Below are 22,041 nucleotides of genomic sequence, written 5' to 3'. Positions count from 1 at the left end.
AGGGTGTCTATTGTGGGGAGAGGAAAGGGAAGGCGATCGTAAGCCGCTTTGAGACTCCTTCGGGCAGTGAAAGGCAGGGCATGTAAACCAACTCTTCTTCTTCAAACTGCACATCGTACACTGTGTGCTAAGAGGAGGGGTTGGATCCTGTGCTGGAGCCAACCCAGAGGCTGCTCTTGATCATGGGCAAAATCTGGATCCTACATTTAGCGACTGCCAGGGCAACAGGGCCTCTTCAAGCAGACTTCCCCGAGCTTATAAAAGAAAAACACGTAGGAAAGCAGGAGTGTTTGCAGTCCATCTTGTTCTGCATGCTTAAGTACCATCCATCAAGAGAAAATCAGGCTCCTGTCATTGTGGGCTGGAATGCAAGAAGCCCTTTGCACAATTATCATAAATCTGTGGTGTTTTTAAAAGTGTGAGGCTTTCCTAATGAAGCTCAGACAAATTGCTGTGAGGTGGGGGCTTCCTGGACTCCATAGGGCCCCTTCCCTTCCAAGGCTACATTTTCTCTGCACCTCAACTTGAGGTCAGCTGATTCTATGACACATCTCCAGTGAAGTGCACGTGACTCTTTGAAGTTTGCATCCTGAAAATCTTGCTGGTCTGTAAAGTGCTATTGGGCTTGAATTAGCTGTTCTCCCACAGAACTGAGTGGCTAAGAGCTCCCCACCCCACCCCAAAACACACCAGCATGGGCTGCCAGCCCCTCAAAAGCGCTGGCCAGTTTAGCTCTGGTCAGAGTATCCCAAGAAGAAATTAAACAGATAATCCTGTTGTTTTTTTTAATTGGCTTCTGAAAAAGAGCTATTTTTTAAGCCTGCTTCTCACTACCTGAAGGAGCCTCAAAGTGTCTTACAATGGCCTTCCTTTCCTCTCCTCACAACAGACATCCTGGGAAGTAGGTGGGGCTGAGAGAGCCTTGAGAGAACTGTGACTGGCCCAAGTTCACCCAGCAGGCCTCGTGTGTCTCGAAGGGGCTTACAATCACCTTCCCTTCCTCTCCTCACAACCGACACACTGTGACGTAGGTGGGGGCTGAGAGAGTTCTGAGAGAAATGTGACTGGCCCGAGGTCATCCAGCAGACCTCATGTGTCTCTAACTCTGTGAGCTAGGTGGGGCTGAGAGAGCTCAAAGAGAACTGAGACCGGCTCAAGGTCACCCAGCCGGCTGCATGTCAAGGAGGAATGAGGAATCAAACCTGGTTCTGCATATGAGAGGCTGCCACTCTTTGGCCACTACAGCCCACTGGCTCTCTTGAGCTCCTCCCTGAAGGCCTGGGGCTTTTTGACAGTAAAGGAGTAGCCAGCCTGACTCAGCGCGGTCTCGGGTCTGGGTGAATGACTCCCTCCAGCTAAGGCTTAGCTTCAGCAGGCGAGACGTGAATGCAAGAACAGAATGCAGAAGCCCACGTCTACCTGCCCTGCGGGTGATTATATTCCAGTCAGGCGGCTCCGGTGTTTGACTGTGCCAAGTTCGTGCTTCTCAGACAAAACAGCTCGGAGTGCAGTTGGGAGAAGAAAAAAAATTACAAAAGCCAATGGACTTCTGCATGGGCCAGTTCCTGCTGCTATTCATAAGGTTCCGTTTTGATCTGCCTGGTAGGACACCAAGACTGCTGGTTTTCAAAGTGTCGTTTGAAAACAGACTTTATTGTAGAACTTTGGGCATTCCCCTGGACCGGCCTAATCTGCCCAAGAAACAACGGCACAGAATCCTAGCAAGAGATCGATGGCAGAAGAGAGGAACGCGGGAGCATTATTAAATATGTAGACTTTTTGAATTGCATTTCTCTCTCCTGTACATACTATTCAAGAAAAGGGCTGAAGAGAAACGTTATTCAAGCTGAAACACCGGGGAGGGGGGGGGGAATCTTCGCAAATGGGAAGAAAACTGGAGGGGGCTCGTCCTTCTATTCATTCCTGCAGAGACATGTAGCTTTGCTCAGTATTTGGCTTTTATCTTTATGAATGAAGACATAAGAGAAAAGGCATTGAGGCGCCCAGAAATTAATCCACAAATATTGAGTATTATGAGGTTAAAATCCAGGCTGGGCTTCTGCCCTGCAACAAACAGCAGATCCTTTTATTTCTCGTTTAAATCATTTTTGCCGGTGAGCGAGATTTCATGGCTTGCCACCCCTGACGAAGTGCTTTATCAACAAGGGGCTGCAATCTCTTCTCTAGGTGACTCGATGCTTCAGTCATTTTTATTTCAGAGCACCAGCTTGAAGAGAAGGCAGTCGGAAGAGACGGGGGGGGGGGTATTGTCAGTGACTGGAGTTTGGCACGTGAAATGTGGATGTTGCTCTTTGTTTACAGCACAACAGGCAACAGGAAGTAAACTCTTCAGGGGGGGGGGGGAGTGGAAACAGCAAGCCTCCCTGCACACACACAACTCCCCCTCACCAGGTATCTAGATTTGGCAGCTGGGAATGTAAATAAGGCAAGTTAATGACATTATTTTTAAAAACTGGATTAAGGATACTTAAGCCAGTGGAAACTGCGCCTGCAGAGATAAAGGAGAGCGCACAAAAACGGCTGAGAGGAAGAATCATAGAATCATGGAGTTGGAAGGGACCTCATGGGTCATCTAGCCCAACCCCCTGCACTATGCAGGACACTCCCAACTCTATCGCTCATCTACTGTAACCTGCCACCCCCTTGAACCTTCTCAGAATCAGCCTCTTCGTCAGATGGCTATCTAGCCTCTTGTTTAAACATTTCCAGAGGACCCACCACCTCCCAGAACAGCCAATGGCTTTACTGAGAATAAACTAACCTCAGCTGGTTTGGCAATTACAAGGCAGGGACTAGGGGTGTGCACTTCAGCTCGGTTCGGCCACCCTGGCGATTACTGCAGCCTGAAGTGGTGCCTAGCAGGCCAGGGTGCAGCACGGAGAGGAGGGGTGGCTGTGGTGTGCCAACCAGCGGCCATCGCCCCTCCTCTCCGTGCCGCTGGCCTCCTACGCATCACTTTGGGCTGTGGTGATCGCTGAGGCAGCCACAACCCTAGTAAGGACTCAAGGATCATAGGCCAAAGGAGGTTGGAATCCAGCACTCTTCAAGGAAACCTGCATGCCTGGCCTTGATCAGGGCCAGGGCCTACCTGGTGGAAAGAGCTCCCAGAAGAGTTAAAGGCCCTGATGGAGCTAATGCAGTTCCACAGGGCCTGCAAGATGGGGCTCTTCTGCCAGGCGTTTGGTTGAGCCCAGGGCAAGGAAGATCTTAGCACCAACCTTGAGAAAATATGAATTGAAAAAGGGGACTTTGATGTGGGTGAGGGATGGGATTGTTCACAGCTGTGTTAGACTGTTCTAATTTTAATGTATGCTCTTCTTGTTGTTAACAGCAGGCCCACATGGCTAGTCCAGGCTTCAGGAAACCCCAGAAGTGGCACGATCGTGCAGAATATGGTTGGGAAGCAGAGCTCTGTACATGCCCATCCAGGGCCCCTCCCCTTCCAGGCCCATCATGGGCTATTTTTTGGAGGGGGGTGGTGGACAAGATGACCAAATATGGTCATATCACTCTATAAACGTTGACACATTTAAATATATATTAAAAATTAATTAACTGCCACATATCTAGCGCCGTCAAGAAACCCCGGGGTTTTACAAAACCCTGGTTGAGAACGCCTGCTCGAGGCTGATCCCACACTGAGCAGGGGGTTGGACTGGATGGCTCGGAGGATCCCTTCCAATTCTAGGATTCCAAGTGAATTGGTCAACAGTGAGACATGAGCGTAATTTATTTATTTCAGGCAGCGCATAAGACAATGTTAAGAAAGGGAAAAGCCTACGATTCTGATACGTGTGCACAGTGAGTCCTGGATTACCATGCTTCTGTTCCGGAGTGTTCTCTAGAAGCATCAGCAAGAGCTTTAAACACACACAAAGCACCTGTCACGACACAACAACAACTTCCGCAGGCTTTAGAGCTTTAGCCTCCGCCGTAATAACGGCTAATGCATTTCCTCTTGATAATACGGCGTTTACAGGCAATCTTTTCATAAATCGCTCGGCTAGGCTATATTTTTGTGTATAACATAATGCAAACATGCATAAAGGCGCAAATCCTCGGGAGAAAGACCACCACTCCTAGCTAAAGACTCTTAAAAGCCAGTTTTGTCCACAGCGTGTTCTCAATGCTTAAAAAGAACTCCTTTGAGGCGAGCGGGTTTGGTCTGATTGTATGTTCAATTTCCCATACAAGCATAATTTGTGCTCATTAGACTTCACTTGTAAATCCTGGTCGTTTTAGCGCCACTAAATGTTCTTTAAACCTTTAAACACAGGGCTGAGCTTCTAAAACATGACTCAGTGTAAACCAAAACGAGCACGTTTTAAAAACAACACACACGCTAAAAATGGGCAGCAGTGAGGCTCAATGGAACACATGAAGCTGCCTTAGACCAGACGTGGCCAAACTGTGGCTCTCCTAAAGTCTATAGACAACAATTCGCATGAGCCTCTGACAGTGTTGGCCGGGGCTCGTGGGAATTATAGTCCATGGATATCTGGAGCGCCACAATTTGGCCACCCCTGCCTTAGACTGACTCAGGCCACTGGTCCATCAAAGCCAGTGTAGTCTTGTGTACTTGAATGGCACTTGCTCTCCAAGGTTTCATGTGAAGGTCTTTCAGTGGCCTCTTTGGCGTTCTCATTTTCATCCCTTGTGTGCCCCATTCCCCCCCCCTTCTCTGCACCTATTTTCCTCCCTCTTGTGGTTGCTTCAATTTTACATCGCTGTATCTCCAGCAAATTTTCCACCAGTTTTAAAGTGCAGGGAAATATACCAAAGATACATCAATGTAATGGATGCTGTACCCCTGAGCCACAGACCCTCCCTGTGTTACTGTTAGGAGTCTGTCTTATGTCACAATCGTTGCGTGACTAACTCAGTGCCTGCCCTGGACCTGAACCTATGAGCCCAAAGGGATCTGCCTCCATCCAGCAGGAGCAATGGAGGTCGCTGAAAGGGAATGTAGCACCAGGTTAAGGAGCTCATGCATGGGCTATAGAACCCGGGTAAGCCTTGTTTTCTGCGGGGTTCTGGCCTAATTAAAACCTTGCCAGGCTGGTGCACTCACAGTCCATACACTGATCTATGCTACAAATCTCTGTGCATTTTATACCCTTCAGCTGCTGCATCACATTCCAAGGCAACCTGGGAACTGTGCATTGGAAAAGAGTGGTATTCAGTCCAAGGTCCTGCCTTTTATGGAACTAAGATGCCTTTTATGGAACTAAGATTCACACAGAATAATTGAAAAAGCAGACTGGATTTATTTATTTATATATTTATATCCCGCCCTTCCCCGGAGGCTCAGGGTGGGTCAAGAGGTAAATCTGCGATTGATTGGATGCTCAACAAAATTTGAATCAGGGTTGATTCTAGGATGAACCTGCCATCCATAATCCACTTGCGCTGGCCCGAAACATACAGGGATGCGCACACACAAGTGCATCATCACGCAGCATTTGGGCTCAGCCATCGAAAGCAACAGCTGACGTGACGTGCATGACTTCAACGCCACTCAATCACGTGCATGCAATGTGCTTTATATTAACACGGCTGGAGGGAATTAGCATATTTGGCATGAGAAAGGCTCATCTGAAACCGTGCCCAGAGAAGCGACCTGCCAATCTGACGCAAGATTTTGCGTGCCCAACCTAGGGGAAGCGAAGAGAACTCTGGCTCAGCCGCAACCATCGCAAGGCTGTGATCATTAACTTCAGGCCTAAAATACTGTGGGAACTACTTCAGATCATGTAGAGGATGGAGCAGAATTGTTCTCCCTTGCCCTGAAGGGACAGACCAGAACCAATGGGAGGAAATTAATGCAAAAGAAATTCTAAACCTCCGGAAGAAGTTCCTGACAGTCAGGGCGGTTCCTCAGTGGAACAGGCTTCCTCGGCAGGTGGCGGGTTCTCCATCTTTGGAAGTTTTTAAACAGAGGCTGGATAGCCATCTGACAAGCTGATTCTGTGAAGGTTCAAGGGGGTGGCAGGTTATGGTGGATGAGTGATAGGACTGGGAGTGTTCTGCATAGTGCGGGGGTTGGACTAGATGACCCAGGAGGTCCCTGCCAACTCTATTATTCTATGAGTCTAGGATTCTACCACAACTTACATCCACCAACCAACCTTTGGGGGGACGTGACAAATCCTAGCATGCAAAAACATCCGTCATCTTTGTTTCTCCAGCTAGTCAGAGCGATCTTTTGCGGCACAGGGTACTACAAAGAGACGGCGGCTTAACACACAGGTTGTAAAGCAAGGTTAAACATAAATGTACTTTAAAAGATGCCTGGCAAAACTGTTGCGGAGGGAAAGGAATGAACTTTTTATGTCTTATTTATTGGATTTGCAATGCGCTGCGGTTTATTACTGAAAAGAAATAAAGATATTTTATGACACAATATGGAAGAAACAAATCAGCGGCCGTCGTGTTGCATTTCCTTGACTGTGATATTATATCAAAACACACTCCCAGTGGATATGCTGCACAACAGATCCAGCCACCCACATCTTAGCTCAACCTGAATGGGTTTCTGCTAAAAGACACATATACAAAAGGCAACCTAAACTGGGGAATGAGGAAAGCAGAACCTCGTGTTGTTTTTAAAATTTAATTAATTTGTCTAGACCCCAACCTGTCTCTCAATGAGGATTCCAAGCAGCTATATCAGGCTTTCTCAACTGGGGTTTCATGAAACCATGGGGTTTCTTGATGGCCCTGGAAGGGTTTTCCAAAAGGGTGGGATTTAATTAATTTTGATATATCATTTAAATTTGTCAAACGTTTATTGGGTGATATGACCATATATAGTCATGTTGACCTCCACCCCCCCCCCCAATGGCCAATGATGGGCCTGGATGGGGGTGATAAGGGGCACAAAACGTCTGATAATAGGGACAGCTTGTCGGACCGCTAAACCCCATTCATTTTAGTGACGCTTCCTGTCCATGGTGCTGGTTGAAGGAGCAACAACCCAAGTTATCGGTACCAGTACAAGCATCGAGAACATGATGCGCACTCCCTCTGTTGAGTGCTGCCGTTCCCACCCGCCCTTCCTGTTGAATTTGTACAAGTTTAAGTCTGCCCCCCAGTCAAAAATCTCAATTACTTGCAAACTGTTTTGCAGATCTGGTGGCCAGAAAATGACTGTGTGGCTGACAGCACACGCAGGGGAAGCGACAGAAGAGCGAGCTCATCAGCCCAAGCACGACGGGTCAAAACCATGGCCTGGCCATTAAATCAAACCTAACCTTTTCAAGACACAGGCAACATATGGTGACTGCAACCAGTGCTAGCATGCAATCCATGGAACCGTGCGTGCAGGGCCGGATTTACATGAAAAGAGGCCCTAGGCTATTCCACTTATGTGGCCCTTTCACTTCCCCTTTTTAAGTTTGTAAATTACATGAGAGATAATAAAATACATCATTACTGTGATATATATCAATACGTTAAATGAAACATGTTGTGATTGGTACTAACCTTTATAAAAAATGTGGAATATAGGCCCCTCTTGATCTTGAGGCCCTAGGCTGAAGCCTAGTTAGCCTATAGGAAAATCTGGCCCTGCGGCATGGCACCGTGTGACACACACCTCAGCAGTTTCTTGACTCAAGACCTTAGAGCTGGAATTCCAGTTACTGGGGAATAACTTATCTTTTAATAGATCTGGCTCCAAGAGAACTGTCTATAAAAGGTGCCACTTACTAGCAATTGACTTTTGTAGTGGCAATCTGCGATGCAATGAAGGTTGAGATGGATTAAGTTGTTTTATTACTAATGAGAATAACTTCAACGAATTCCATTAATGATTGGGATTGCTTTCCTTTTTTTCTAAAGTGCTAAATCTGAATTGATTTTGCTTCCACGGGCCCATATATTACCAAAGACGTTGCGATGACTAAATGGATTTCTTCGTTTGCTTAGGAACAAAGTGAGATGGTTTAATTTGATATGTTCAGTCGGGGGAAAAGCAACAAAGCACCTTGGAGACCGCAGTGGCTTTCGGTTCCAGAAGGCACAGTAAAGCAAAATGTTTTGTGTTCCATTCTGTGACTCCGTTTTTGGGGCAAACACAAGACCGAAGCAGCTGGTAGGGTTCGGCCGTATATCGAGCGCATATCAATTGATTAAATGAGATAAATGGATATCAGCAAACATTCAGTAAATCCAAAACATAAAGCTTTGCAAAAGATCCAACAAGCCTATCAATGTTTACTCATAAGCAAGTCTCAATGTATTGTAGGTTGAAGCGTATGCAAGAAACCAGCCCCTGAGGTGCTATGATAAAGAAAAAACATCATCCATTTAATTTTTTTTAAATTAAGAAGCACAAAATGAAAAACAACATATATGTTGTGTGCATTTCCTGAACTGTAGCTGCCTTAGTTTCCCTACCTGACAACCCCAACAACTATAAAAATAGGAGACCCGTAGAGAATTGTAAGAAACTTCACAGTTCACAACAAACTGTAGGGTTGCCAGATCCAAGTTGGAAATATTTTATCTATCTATCTATCTATCTATCTATCTATCTATCTATCTATCTATCTATCTATCTATCTATCTATCTATCTATCTATCTATCTATCTATCTATCTATCTATCTATCTATCTATCTATCTATCTATCTATCTATCTATCTATCTATCTATCTATCTATCTATCTATTTGTTAATTATTGAATTTATATACCACCGCTTACCATAGTCTCACAACGGTTTACAATAAAACATCAGGAGGTCTGAGGGCGGAGCCTGTGAAAGTGGCATTATGGAATGGAAGGGACATTCATAGGGTATAAAGCCATGCAGTCAATCTTCCAAATCAGGAAAAGTGGGATGGATGGATGGATGAGTGATTTATGTATCCTGGAGATCTCCAGCCACAACCTTAAGATCAGCCACTCTACCAAAAAGTGACACTTTCACAGTGGAAGGGGGTAAGGGGGGGGGGGATAAAAAGGTGTCTGTCTCCATCCAGCAGGCCTTGCTAGGAGGGAGAGGGAGGGAGAGAAGAGGTCTCCATTTCATGGAAAGGTTTCCTGAGGTCTTGCCTACAAGCCAAATCAAAAAGTAGAAATACACTGCAGAGGCATCTGGATTTAATTTTTTTCCCCAAGCCACAACAGCAACACGGGCTCACTCAGAGCTGTAAATGGAATGGGACGCGAAGTTCAAGGAGACCATTCCGTCAGCTCATTCTCCCACTTATTACCTGCAATTATTGCCCTCCTCGGCTCGGGATGGCTTAACACAGTATAAAAGATACGACAGCTGAAGAGTTGTGGCTGGCATCATTTACAACCCACTCAAGATTGACGTCTGAATGGTGCTTTATTGAGTTGGGGAATGAGCTCACTTAGCACACCTGACCCCCCCATCTCAACCTACTTTAGATCTGCTTTATGATGAGGTGCGTTTTTATGTAACACGCCAATTAATAAAATGAGTAACCTCTAAGATGCTCCTTCCATCTCTTGAGTCATCTCTTGAGCCCAGGACATCTATTCCGACAGCAAAAACATCAATGGGCAACAGTAGACCCTTTCACCTCTATGGAACATACAGCTGCATAGACTCCTGAAGTCCTTTTACTGCTCCAACATGTTATGTGTGCGTAAGCACTCTCAACGACAGCATCTTAATACGGGAGGTGGCTTTGCAAGCAGAAGGACTCGGGTTCAATCCCCGGCATCTCCAGTTTAAAATAAAAATAAGACCGGGTCGGCATGTGTTATGAGTCCTTGGAGAGCCAATGCCAACCAGCCTGCCACAACAGAGAATACGAACCTTGATGGACTAACATGTGCATGTTTGTGTAAAGTGCCGTCAAATCTCAGTTGACTTATGGCAACGCTGTGGGGGTTTCAAACCAAGAGACATTCAGAGATGCTTTGCCATTGGCCACCTCTGCATGACGATCCTAGCCTTCCTTGTTGGTCTCCCATCCAAATTCTAACCAGGGCCGACCCTGCTTAGCTTCCAAGATCTGCTGAGACGGAGCTTGCCTAGGCCGTCCAGGTCAGGATGATGGACCCACGGTCTGATGCAAACAGGCCGCTTCATGAGTGCCCATTTCCCAACGCTGACTAACAAAAAAGCCACTTGGATCAAAGGCGCTCCTACCTGATTCGAGTATCTCATGCTGACGTTGCGTTGATCTTGGGGAGGGATGTAACGCTTCACTGGGTCGATATCTTTGGCGCTTACTAAGCCGTCGACTGGAAAGCAAACCGCCGCCAATTAATCACTTCATCTGTTCAGCTAAAAGCATTTATCACGGATAATAAGGATAAGAAGGATGGCAAGCAATGGTTTAAACAAGATGACAGGTGTTAAGATCAACCGCAGGACACCGCCTTTAAAAATCAGACCAGAGCAAGACACAGAGGAGATAATAGGTGACTCTAAGACATTATGCCTTGCTGGTGTCCCTCCCCTGTCCACACCTCACCCTTCAGGGCTCCACACCTCAAATCTCCAGGAATTTCCCAAACTGAGTTGACATCACTACCTTCATTTCATCCCCCTTCATTTCATACATGCTGGAGATAATCACTTGAGAACCCACCAGAACTAGCCCCCACTGAAATCCAGACACGACGGGTTGCTTTTTCACACGTCCTGCAACATTTATAATGGTGGATGAGTCTTGAGGAGGCCGCTGATGCCTGATAGTTTGATATCTGAGGCATGGAATGAGAACATGCCTCTTCCAAACCTGCTTTCCCACCACTTCCTTTCCACTTACCGAGAAGTTTTGCAATGATGTAAAGGGATTGCCCCCACAGAAAGAATTTCCCATCCCGCCCGTGGTTGCTTGGAAATCGTTTCTGGCTGCCGGGATTCTTCTTTTCCAGTTCAACAAAGTCTGCTGGCACGTAGTAATACTTAGGCACGACAGGGTAGCCTGTGGGGTTTCAGAAGACAAGGTCAAAGCTATGCATGGCATTATGAAAATAGAAGAAGTGGTTCTTATATGCCACTTTTTCTCTCCCCACAACAGACACCCTGTAAGGAGGTGAGGCTGAGAGAGCCCTGATATTGCTGAAGAAGAAGAGTTGGTTCATATATGCTGCTTTTCTCTACCCAAAGGAGTCTCAAAGTGGCTTCCATTCACCTTTCCTTCCTCTCCCCACAATAGACACCCTGTGAGGGAGGTGAGGCTGAGAGAGCCCTGATATTACTGAAGAAGAGTTGGTTCTTATATGCCGCTTTTCTACCCGAAGGAGTCTCAAAGTGGCTTACATTCTCCTTCCCTTTCCTCTCCCCACAACAGACACCCTGTGAGGTGGGTGAGGCTGACAGAGCCCTGATATTCCTGCTCAGTCAGAACAGCTTTATCAGTGCTGTGGCAAGCCCAAGGTAACCGGTTACAGCACGCGTCATGTGGAGTAGCGGGGAATCAAACCCGGCTTACCAGATTAGAAGTCTGCACTCCTAACCACTACACCAAGCTGGATCTCTGCACCAAGCTGGAAACATTATTAAAAGATGAAAAACTGAGAGCTTGCATACTAAACAGAAAGCAGGGCAGTCAAAGACACTATCTTGTGTCTTAAAAGAACTTAGAATGAAACTTCATGGATTTCAAGAGTTCATTGCATTTTGACAGGTTTTTTTTTAAAAAGTGGTTTAAGATATTATGTTTAATGCAATATAAATATTAAATTCACCACCAAAAGTTAAGCACACCTTCGACACAGGTTCTGGCTATAACAGGATAAGCAAACATTTTTTCATTACATGGTAAATCTCCCATTATATTATACAGAATGGCTGCACGGATTTAAAATGTCAAAGACGAGCTAACATAAAAGCCTGCGAGGAAACACTGTCTTTTATTAATCTTCTGTAATTGCTTGGAAATATCCAGAAATAAGATTAAGGAAGAGTTAGCTGCCAATGTGGTTCACTTTTCGGGTGTGTTGATATAATGGGTTAATGAAATCGACAAAACAGATGAGGAACTCATGGTTTATCAATTTATTAATACATGGGAATGAGGGGCAGGCAAAGCAATGGTCATTTCAACAGAATGGAAGCTGGCTGATTCAGAAGAAGAGCTGGTTCTTATATGCCACTTTTCTCTACCCGAAGGAGTCTCAAAGGGGCTTATAATCAACTTCCCTTTCCCCTCCCCACAACAGACATCCTGTGAGGAAGGTGAGACTGAAAGAGTCCTGATATTCCTGCTCAGTCAGAACAGCTTTATCAGTCCTGTGGCGAGCTCAAGGTCACCCAGTGGAGGAGGAGCGGGGAATCAAACCTAGCTTGCCAGATTAGAAGTCCACGCTCCTAACCACTACACCGAGAACACTGCGTGAAAAAGAAAGTTTGAAAAGGAATCTACGCCTTATCAATCTAAAACAGTGAATAGGTCATAACAATGGAAACCATTGTAACTAATCAAGCAATGCTTTTCCAATAAGGTTGTCAACCTCGAGGTGGTGGCTACAGATCTCCAGGGATCATGATTGATTTCCAGGCCTGCAGAAAATGGCTGCTTTGGAAGATGGACTCAATGCATTGCATCCCGCCGAAGTCCCTTCCCTTCCCTCCCCAACAAACTACCCTCCTCAGGCTCCGCCCTAAAAATCACCAGGTATTTCCCAATCTGAAACTGGCAATCCTGTTATCCAAGCGGTCCAGAAGATTAAGACCAAGACAACCAGCCCGGGAAAGCTCAAAACAAGTAAGGTAGTGCTGTATCAAATCTCTTTCCCAGATTGCTGTTTAGAGTTGCCAGTTCTAAATAGGGATATACCTGGCAATCTGAGGGTGGAGCCTGGGGAGAGGACAGAGCCTGGGGAGGGGAGGAATCTCAGCAGGGTATAATGCCACACAGACCACCTGGAACTTACCTCCACCTGGAGCTCAGCAACACTATTGCTATTATTTCAACAGCCTTTGAAGCTCGGGGAAGATGAGTACTGCTTTTCTGTGGGTTGCAAAGATTACTGAACAAATAGGCCAAGTGCCTTCAAAAGAGAACTCGGACAGCTTCAGGCTACCTTCCCGGTTTAGAATCATAGAATCTTAGAGTTGGAAGGGGCCATACAGGCCATCTAGTCCAACCCCCTGCTCAAGGCAGGATCAGCCCAAAGCATCCTAAAGCACCCAAGAAAAGTGTGTATCCAGCCTTTGCTTGAAGACTGCCAGTGAGGGGGAGCTCACCACCTCCTTAGGCAGCCTATTCCACTGCTGAACTATTCTGACTGTGAAAAGTCATGGCAGAACCGGCCAGCAGAACAGGCGAGCAAAGGGAAGGCAGAGAGAAACCACGGGAGCAACCGGAAACGGGCAAGCAACACGACCTTCCCACATTTAAACCCAGATCTATCAGATCAACGGGCTGTAATGAGCAGTTATAAGGCTGCTCATCTAACCATGGGAAAGTCTGGCTTTATGTAGCAGGACTGCAGAGAGAAGGGTGCTGGTTCCCATGCAAAGCTAACATTTAACCTCTCAGCCGCTCCTTCACCAGATAATGAACTTCATTTTTTGATGAGCTGTATTTTACTGGGGAGATGAATTAAGTTTTATGTTCCCATTTAGCCTTGGAGCTCTGATCTTCCAAGAACATATAAATCCATGTCTTGGGAGTCACTTGTTTCAGTTACCCACCTCCTTTTTGGAGAAGTCCCGATTGGGGGCTTAGATCCACTGGTAATCTCTATAGGTGCAATAGATTTCTGTCCATGGCACATGATCCCGCACTGCCCACCCCCACCCCGCTACGGCTTAAAATGTTCTCTGGAACGGAACTTCCTAGTATCCATAGAAATCCTCCAGTGAATCTATACCCACCTTCTGGGGACTGCTGCAGCAAAGGATCCAGGAGCTGCTGATACTCTTTGACTTGCTCGGTGTTGCCTCTAAAAACTCCTAAAATGCAACGAAGTAAACATTTCATTTAAAAAACAAACCACTTCTTTCTTCCACAGGCATACTTGGGTTTATTTCTTTAGGTATTTATACCCTGCTTTTCTCCCCAGACAGAACCCAGAGTGGCTTGCAACAGCATTCCCCCTCCATTTTATCCTCGTAACAACAACCCTGTGTGGTAGGTTAGGCCCAGAGTGCGTGCCTGGCCCAAACTTCCTTGACGGGATCGGGATTGGAACCTGCATTTCCCAGAGCCCAGTCCGACAATCTGCACCCCACTGGTATGGTCTGGCTTGGTGGTTAAGAGAGTCAGTTTAGGATCCGAAAGATCCAGGTTCAAATCCCCACTCGGAAAGTTGCTGGGTGTCCTCGGGCCAGTCGCACTCTCTCAGCCTAACCTACCTCACAGGGGTGTTGTGAGGATAAAATAAAGGAAAGGAAAAGGATGCAGACCACTTTGGGCTCCCACTGAGGTGAAAGCTGGGGTATACCTGCATTACCTAAATACAAAATAAATGTGAAAATACCAACATAATTTCAGGTGTTTTTAACCACAAGCAAAAGCAAAGAGTCCCTTTCCCCAATGCTGATACAGTTTGCAGAAATCTGCAAGGATCTGCTTGCACCGGGTGCTGTTTTTCTGCCCCGCTACTCTGAAGATCTGTGAAGCCGGTTTCTACTGCGCTGCTTTGATCTCCTTTCCTTTCGTGTACTTTGGGGCTGACAATAATTCTCCTGGGAGGCAGGGGTCTATGCAATGACAAATGGACTCCCAGCAGGCTGCTCCGATGATCACAGGGTTGTGTGCTTTGATCAGCGTGGCTTTCCTTTTATGACATTTGCAACAATTCACACTTTCTGGCTGTTCCATTTTGTCTTCTCCGTCTTATGACTCTTCGACGGTTCTTCTGTACACATTTTCCTTTAGGGCTGAGGCTGCAAACCGAAAATCATTCCTCTCCGTAGCATGCAGTTTATGGAGAGAATCATTCTTGCTCGCATTTACCGCGCTGCAGAATTTGTCTCTGTCTCTCCACAACTGCACATCGTCAGGGTTTTGCAAGATCAGATTCAATGGGCCCCTTCAGCCCAGTATTCTGGTTCTAACAATGAGCAGCCAGATACCGTCAAATATGAATGGGAGGGTGGGGTTGTACAGAGACGTTATCATTCCCCATTCTTTGTCTACAAGAGGCTTTCTCAACCAGGGTCTCATGAAACCCTGGGGTTTCTTGACAACCCTGGAAGGGTTTCCCAAATGGGTGGGAGTGAATTAATTTTCTTTATGTTTTTTTTTAAATTGGTTAAACCTTTTTGGTTGATATGCCCATATATTATCATGTTGACCCACCTACCCCCAAAATGGCCAATGATGAGCCTGGAGGGGATGGGGAGAGGCCCTGGGTGGGTATGTACATAGCTATGCTTCCCATATTCTGCACGACTGCCTCACTTCTGGGGTTTCTCAAAGCCTGGAGAATGTTCTAGGGGTTTCTCAATGGTGAAAGGCGGGCCCATCACATGTAGCTTCCAGAGCTGGACTGCCTCTGAACATGAAATCTCATTTAGCTACCACGGCTAATAAGCTGCTTTCTAAGCTGCCCATCAAGTTCAGTACTGTCTACTCTGGCTGTCAGTGGCTCTCCAGGGTCAAAGGCAGAGGTCTGCCCTATGGATCAGGGGAGGCTTGGCGGAGTGGTAGAGCATCTACTTCAGGGGTAGTCAAACTGCGGCCCTCCAGATGTCCATGGACTACAATTCCCATGAGCTCATGGGAATAGTTTGACTACCCCTGATTTAAGGGATGGGAAGGGAAGGGCTGTGCCTGTTTAAACAGCTCTGAAGCCTGTATTCTCCTCATCAATGCAGAGAAGAGAATGAAGTATATCCTTTTGTTTTGTTTTGTTTTTTGCTGTAAGAACTCCAAATGAAGAATTATATGAACATTTTCTCATCTCTTAGCATTTGAGATGAAGGGAGAAGTGCTTGAGAGCTTGCCCCGCAAGATACATGGAACAACAAAAAACATCAAGTGCTCAGAGAGAAATCAAATTTCAGGAAGAACTTGCTTGCCAGTTTTATCATCATATAATTGTAAGCGGTTAAGGCTTGCAAAGGCAGACGTGGCAGAGGTTTAGAAGATGGGGGATCTGCAAGGGTTTTCAAGAGGTATCTCATTTCCCCTCCTCCATTGGAATTCACTATCCAAAATGGAGGTGATGAATGCTAGCAGAGATGGCTTGAAAAATTAACAGTACAACAGCACAAACAGGTCCAGGAGCAGATGTTAAAACGCATTCATGTTAGCCAATTTCAGATCTAATCTTGCTGTGATCTAGAGGTATGCTGATGAAATAGCACGGCTGGAATGCTTATGCACATGGCCTGCCAATAATACTGGGTGCCTCGAGGGCAGCCTTTCTAAACTTTTTTACCTTTGAGAAACCCCTGAAACATTCGCCAGGCTTCCAGAAACCCCAGAAGTGGTGCAATCAAAGTCTAGCTGTGTACATTCCCAACCCCTCCAGGCCCATCATTGGGTATTTTGGGAGGAGTGCTAGGTCGACATGATCATATATGGTCAATATCACCTGATAAATGTTTAACCAATTAAAATATATATATAAAAAATCAATTAACTCCCACCCAATCAGGAAACCCTTCCAGGGCCATCCAGAAACTCCAGGGTCCCACAAAACTCTGATTGAGAAAGCCTGCTGTACGGAAATTAACAGAGAAGCTCTCTCAGCTAGGAAACCAGGAAATTCACGCTGGGTCTCCCGTCCAACTGGGTGAACTAAGTGAAGTTTCGCCTGCCAGCTACAGCGTACATTCTGAACGCCAAGAATGACATTAAGAACAGGATCCTGAAAATTTCGGAACAGCGAATATGTCTAAGGATTCTCTTCTCAGCAGTGCATCAAAGAAATATTAGTTCATTCTGCTCATTTGACGTAGGAGGCAGAGTTGCCACTGAAAACCTTGGCATAGCTACACCAGAGCCTTCCTTTCTACACTGCCAAAAGAAACGTTTTATTGCTCCGTTCCCCATTCCCCGAGGAAAGAAAAGTCACACTTACCATCAATCATCATGAAAATGAAAAAGAGAGGAAATTCACATTCAATGCCGTCAAAGAGCTAGAATTTTAAAAAAGAGGAATTAGAAGCACGCAGCCATCTCACGCCTTCAAATACCTTATCACATCTTCCAAGATAAAAAAGGTAAAGGTAAAGGTATCCCCTGTGCAAGCACCGGGTCATGTCTGACCCTTGGGGTGACACCCTCCAGCGTTTTCATGGCAGACTCAATACGGGGTGGTTTGCCAGTGCCTTCCCCAGTCATTACCGTTTACCCCCCAGCAAGCTGGGTACTCATTTTACCGACCTCGGAAGGATGGAAGGCTGAGTCAACCTTGAGCCGGCTGCTGGGATCGAACTCCCAACCTCATGGGCAAAGCTTTCAGACTGCATGTCTGCTGCCTTACCACTCTGCGCCACAAGAGGCTCTTTCCAAGAAAAAACATGTGAACAAATTATTCTTTCAAGTGTAAACAACTTATTTTAAAGCGAAAAAGATGACTCGTCACGGCACATAAAGATTTGCGGGACTGTAAAAATGTCGCAGCAGAAGTTTATGCATTTTGGATGGTTGGGTTTTTTTTGTTTTCCTTTACAAGAAAATTCGCCTTTAAATTTTAAAAAGTCAAAAATAAAAGCGTTAGGAGGAAAAATGGGAATTCTATTCAGAGCGACTTTAATGGCAAGCATTAATACTCTGATGCGCATAGAGATTTTTGTTATTAATAGACCCTTGTTTGTAGTCAGCTGTGAAATTAAATAAAATGATAAATAACGCGGCCATTTGTTGTGGGAAACAAACTGTACATCGCCCCTGAAATGTAAGCGCATTTACCTCTACACGAATCAATCAGGAGGAAAAGTGCTGACAGTGCATCTTCCGAGGCCTGCACATCCAAAGCCTGCTTCGCTAAAATAGATTACCAGGAAGTGCCAAAGCTAACTGTTCAGATGATTTGCTCTTTTTCTTTCCCCACTCTTATTTTTCTACAAGGACGCTGCCTCTATTTGAGAAGCTTTTGTGGTAGAACAGAATTTGTTACTGTTGTTAGTTGCGAAGTCGCGTCCGACCCATCGTGACCCCATGGACAATGATCCTCCAAGGCCTTCCTGTCCTCTACCATTCCCCGGAGTCCATTTAAGCTCGCACCGACTGTTTCAGTGACTCCCTCCAGCCACCTCATTCTCTGTCGTCCCCTTCTTCTTTTGCTCTCAATCGCTCCCAGCATTAGGCTCTTCTCCAGGGAGTCCTTCCTTCTCATGAGGTGGCCAAAGTATTTGAGTTTCATCTTCAGGATCTGGCCTTCTAAGGAGCGGTCAGGGCTGATCTCCTCTAGGACTGACCGGTTTGACGTGCTTCAAGCTGAGTTTCTAACAACAGATCTGACTAAACAGTCTGGATTCTAAAGTATAATCATCGCTTAAACATCTAGCTGGACTTTTCACACCCAACCTGACCTGGCGTTTTACCTGAGGCAGGATCATAAGTCTGTGCTGCAATTACCCAATGCGCGGATAGATCCGTCTGCAGGATCAAGTCGGTTTAAAGTGAAACTGACGAATAGCAGGCACCGCAGAAAAGATGCTATTGTCTGTGCATGTATGCCAGTTGGGGTTTTCAGGGGGGGGGGGTCGGTTCCATTCAGTTTTTCTTGTCCCATGCTTGGGTCACCATAAAGAGCTCCAATCACTTCCAGTGTCTGTGTCCACCTCTGAACCCATAGATTTAACAGCGTCATGGGTTCCACGCTAGTGATCCCTGCTTTAGTCCCTTGGCATTAGCAAGAAGCAAAAGACTCTGCAAATTGAAGAGTTACAGAATGATATTGCTTCAAGGAACTCAGTGACCGAGTGAAACTCCTTGACCTGAACCAGAAGCTGGTAAGCAATGCTGCAAAAAGATTAATGTGCATTTATGCTGTCATACCGCCGAACCTGTGCTAAGTCATCTCATGCACAATTCAACAGCTTCCTTTCATAAGCTATTTAGAGGGGGCGGGGGACAAGATTTCCTCTGCCAAACCTGAATGCTTGTTGTCTGGCCTGGACAGCAGGGAATTGGGAAAGATCAATAAAACAATCTGATCAAGGATAAGGGACTTTGGGCCAAGTCTACAAACGTGCTACTTGTCATTTTCTGTCGAAATTACATCGGAAGGCCTGGAATATGCTAGGTTCAAGCGTGCGCGACCGCACTGGTATGATACAGGTAATTAGAAATTAGAATTTGACATTTGGAGTCACAGCAATTAGCTGCATAAAAAACTATGCCGAGTGGGCAAACTGGAACCTCTTTATCCAGTAATTGCACCACACAAATTTCGATAAATAAGAAACAAACTCTGCAAGGGGATATGTACTGGAACCTTTATGCGCACACCGATTCATCCCTTCTGATATCACGTTAACGGCTACATTACCTTAATCTCTGCAGGTTTATAGTAATGGCGATTTTTGTCCTCCAGTGCAGTTCTATAGCCGTCCCTCAAAAATCGCTTGAACCCGTATTTCCCTTTTAGCTTTCGAACCACCTTGTCAATCGTTTGGCTGTACAAAGCGTCGTCATCCACAGCAAAGGAAGGATAGCTAATGCAGGGCAGGAGAGCGGCATCAGTGTTCTACAGGACGGGAAGGAAAGGTGAGTCTGAGTATTGGGAGAACGAGGGAGGGAAAGAACGGTGCAAACGGTGCAGCAAGGAACTAGAATGCTTACTTATATGTTAACCTCTATGTACCTGGTGCCCCACATACCATGGGTTGGAGCCAAATAAATTTTCCAACAGCAAAATGAAAATGTATGGCCACTCCCCTCCAGCAGCAGCCCACAGATCTCCGAAAGCTGCTCTTGAAAGACAATGGGACTCAGGGGATGGGGGTCTTCAGTAGGAAAGGGCAGTCAATGGAAATTTCCAGTTCAGTATGGATCTATTCTAATTCAATGGCTCCAATCCATAATTCAATGGGAAAGGCCCTGGCTTCTCTGGTCCTGTTATTTTGCCCTCCAGGGTGACTGGTTGTAACCTGGTGCAAGAACATTTTAAGGAGGTATTGCGTCTCCTGTGTCTCACCAATGGTATAGAGACACTGCCTTAAGGCACACTTTGAAGAAGTAGCTATCGTACCACTTATCGCTCAGGGGAGGAAAACGCACTGTTGTCCAGTCCTGCTTTAAAACAGGAATTCATCCTGTCCACAGTTATTGAAGACACGTCTATCATAATAATCAGCTTCTAGAACGGTCTCTCCTGTGCAATAATATTTAAAGAACAAATTCTAATTGCTCCCTAAACAACAACTTCAGACCCTTTATTAAACAGGATATTAAAACTGCAATACAGCAAAGAACTATATTCAAGTTAATCCCCCTCCCTATCCTGTTCAGCTCAATTTCATAAAAAATGTTACTTACGTGAGATCGGGATTCTCGGGGAAGCAACGAACAAAAAGTCTGCCTATTCCGATTGTGGGCATCCAGATCTACAAATATGACAGACCAGGAGCAGCCCTGTAAAGGGAACGGCACAATTCACGCTATGGAGGATAGGTACAGAAAGGCCCAGAGTATTAAATACTGGTAAAGGATTCCTAGGAGATTACGATTTATAATCTGCAACTATAAACCAGTCATTTCAAACAAGGGACGACATTTCCAGGACAAATGCATGTCCTATTGTGTGTGTTATGGGTCATCAAGTCACGTCCAACTTCTGGCAAGCTGATGAATCGTTAACAGCCTTGCGCAGGTCTTGCAAACTGAAGGCTGTGGCTTCCTTGGATGAATCAATCTATCTCAAGTTGGGTCCTTCCTCTTTTCCTACTGCCTTCAACCTTTCCTGGCATTATCGTCCTTTCCCGTGAGTCTTGGCTTCTCGTTTTTGGGATCAAAGGACGATAGCCTCAGTTTAGTCACTTTAGCTCCCAGGGAGAATTCGGGTGGATAATATTAATTCAGTTAATATTAATGGATCACACCAAGCTAGAAGATACAGGGTTTGCGATGATGGCTATCTGCTTCGAGGGCCAAAAACTTCAGTGGTGAGCACGACAACTGGATGAATTCATATCAGCTCACCACGTAATTGAGTTCCAGCAGAACTGGAGATGTGACATGTCTGAGGAACTGCACAAGAACTTGCATGAAAACTGCAATGCAAGTCTAATGTCAATCACTAGCATAAGGCCACGATTTGTAGATGATCCCTCTCAGTTGGCAGACAGGCTTTCAGAAATGCAACGGAGGCATTTTCCGTTGTTTTGAAGCAAGTGCCCATGCTGGGGAGACAGGATGGCCATGATCTCTGGTGACCACATATACCTTCTCTCAGGCATCACGTGATATTTACTAATTTGGTGGACCAGAAACCATGACACACATGTTATTAAATTGCCCACTGTTCTGCAAACAGTGGCCACACCTGAACTGACTCACTTTGTAAGCCCAAAAGGATCTAACTGTAGATTAGGATGCTTTAGGATGCTTAGGGCTGATCCTGCGTTGAGCAGGGGGTTGGACTAGATGGCCTGTATGGCCCCTTCCAACTCTATGATTCTATTATTCTAGATGTGACACAGTATTTATTAGCCAATAAGATCCCCAAATTAACAGAGCATGTAGTGAAATTTTTAGCTGTTTACGGAAGAAAGATTCTGATATATTGCCTGAGCCCTTGATTATACATCACTCTTACCTTACATATCTTAATTGGAGGAATTTCTTAAGATTTATTCTGTCTACTTGTTGATGTATGGTATTTGGCAATAATTGATATTTATTTTTTCCTACTCCATTTTATTTTTCGTATATGCCAAGGTATGCCATTGTATCATATTGCATACTACGGGATCAGGGTTAGATGTTTATGTGGTTAATGCTGCGATTATGAAATGTTGTAATTCTTGTTGCCTTCTGTCATGGTTTTCGTTGTTCTGATGTTATATTATGAATTTACACTGTAATATCCCTACACTGTATGTAAATTGCCCTGAGCCTCCGGGGAGGGTGGTATAGAAATGTAATAAATAAATAAATAAATAAATAAATTGGCATTTA

At 45.5% G+C, this 22,041-nt stretch overlaps 1 protein-coding gene across 4 annotated transcripts in view; it reads right to left on the bottom strand.

Moving 5' to 3' along the window:
• Window positions 1-22,041, bottom strand: part of PHKB (phosphorylase kinase regulatory subunit beta) — a 111,179-nt gene that overhangs the window by 39,843 nt on the left and 49,295 nt on the right. For all 4 annotated transcript variants that reach the window (XM_077309546.1, XM_077309547.1, XM_077309549.1 and 1 more), the window contains 6 exons: window positions 20,401-20,496; window positions 19,412-19,609; window positions 16,994-17,051; window positions 13,836-13,913; window positions 10,777-10,935; window positions 10,152-10,246 (listed from right to left, as the gene is read on the bottom strand). In XM_077309546.1, the coding sequence (XP_077165661.1) occupies window positions 10,152-10,246; window positions 10,777-10,935; window positions 13,836-13,913; window positions 16,994-17,051; window positions 19,412-19,609; window positions 20,401-20,496 (684 nt within the window). The remainder of the gene's footprint in view (window positions 1-10,151; window positions 10,247-10,776; window positions 10,936-13,835; window positions 13,914-16,993; window positions 17,052-19,411; window positions 19,610-20,400; window positions 20,497-22,041) is intronic.

Source organism: Paroedura picta, chromosome 14 (assembly GCF_049243985.1).
Source record: "Paroedura picta isolate Pp20150507F chromosome 14, Ppicta_v3.0, whole genome shotgun sequence".
Classification (NCBI taxonomy): Eukaryota; Metazoa; Chordata; class Lepidosauria; order Squamata; family Gekkonidae; genus Paroedura; species Paroedura picta.
The sequence above is the reverse complement of the archived record's forward strand: the minus strand, read 5'-3'. Positions and strand labels throughout refer to the sequence as shown.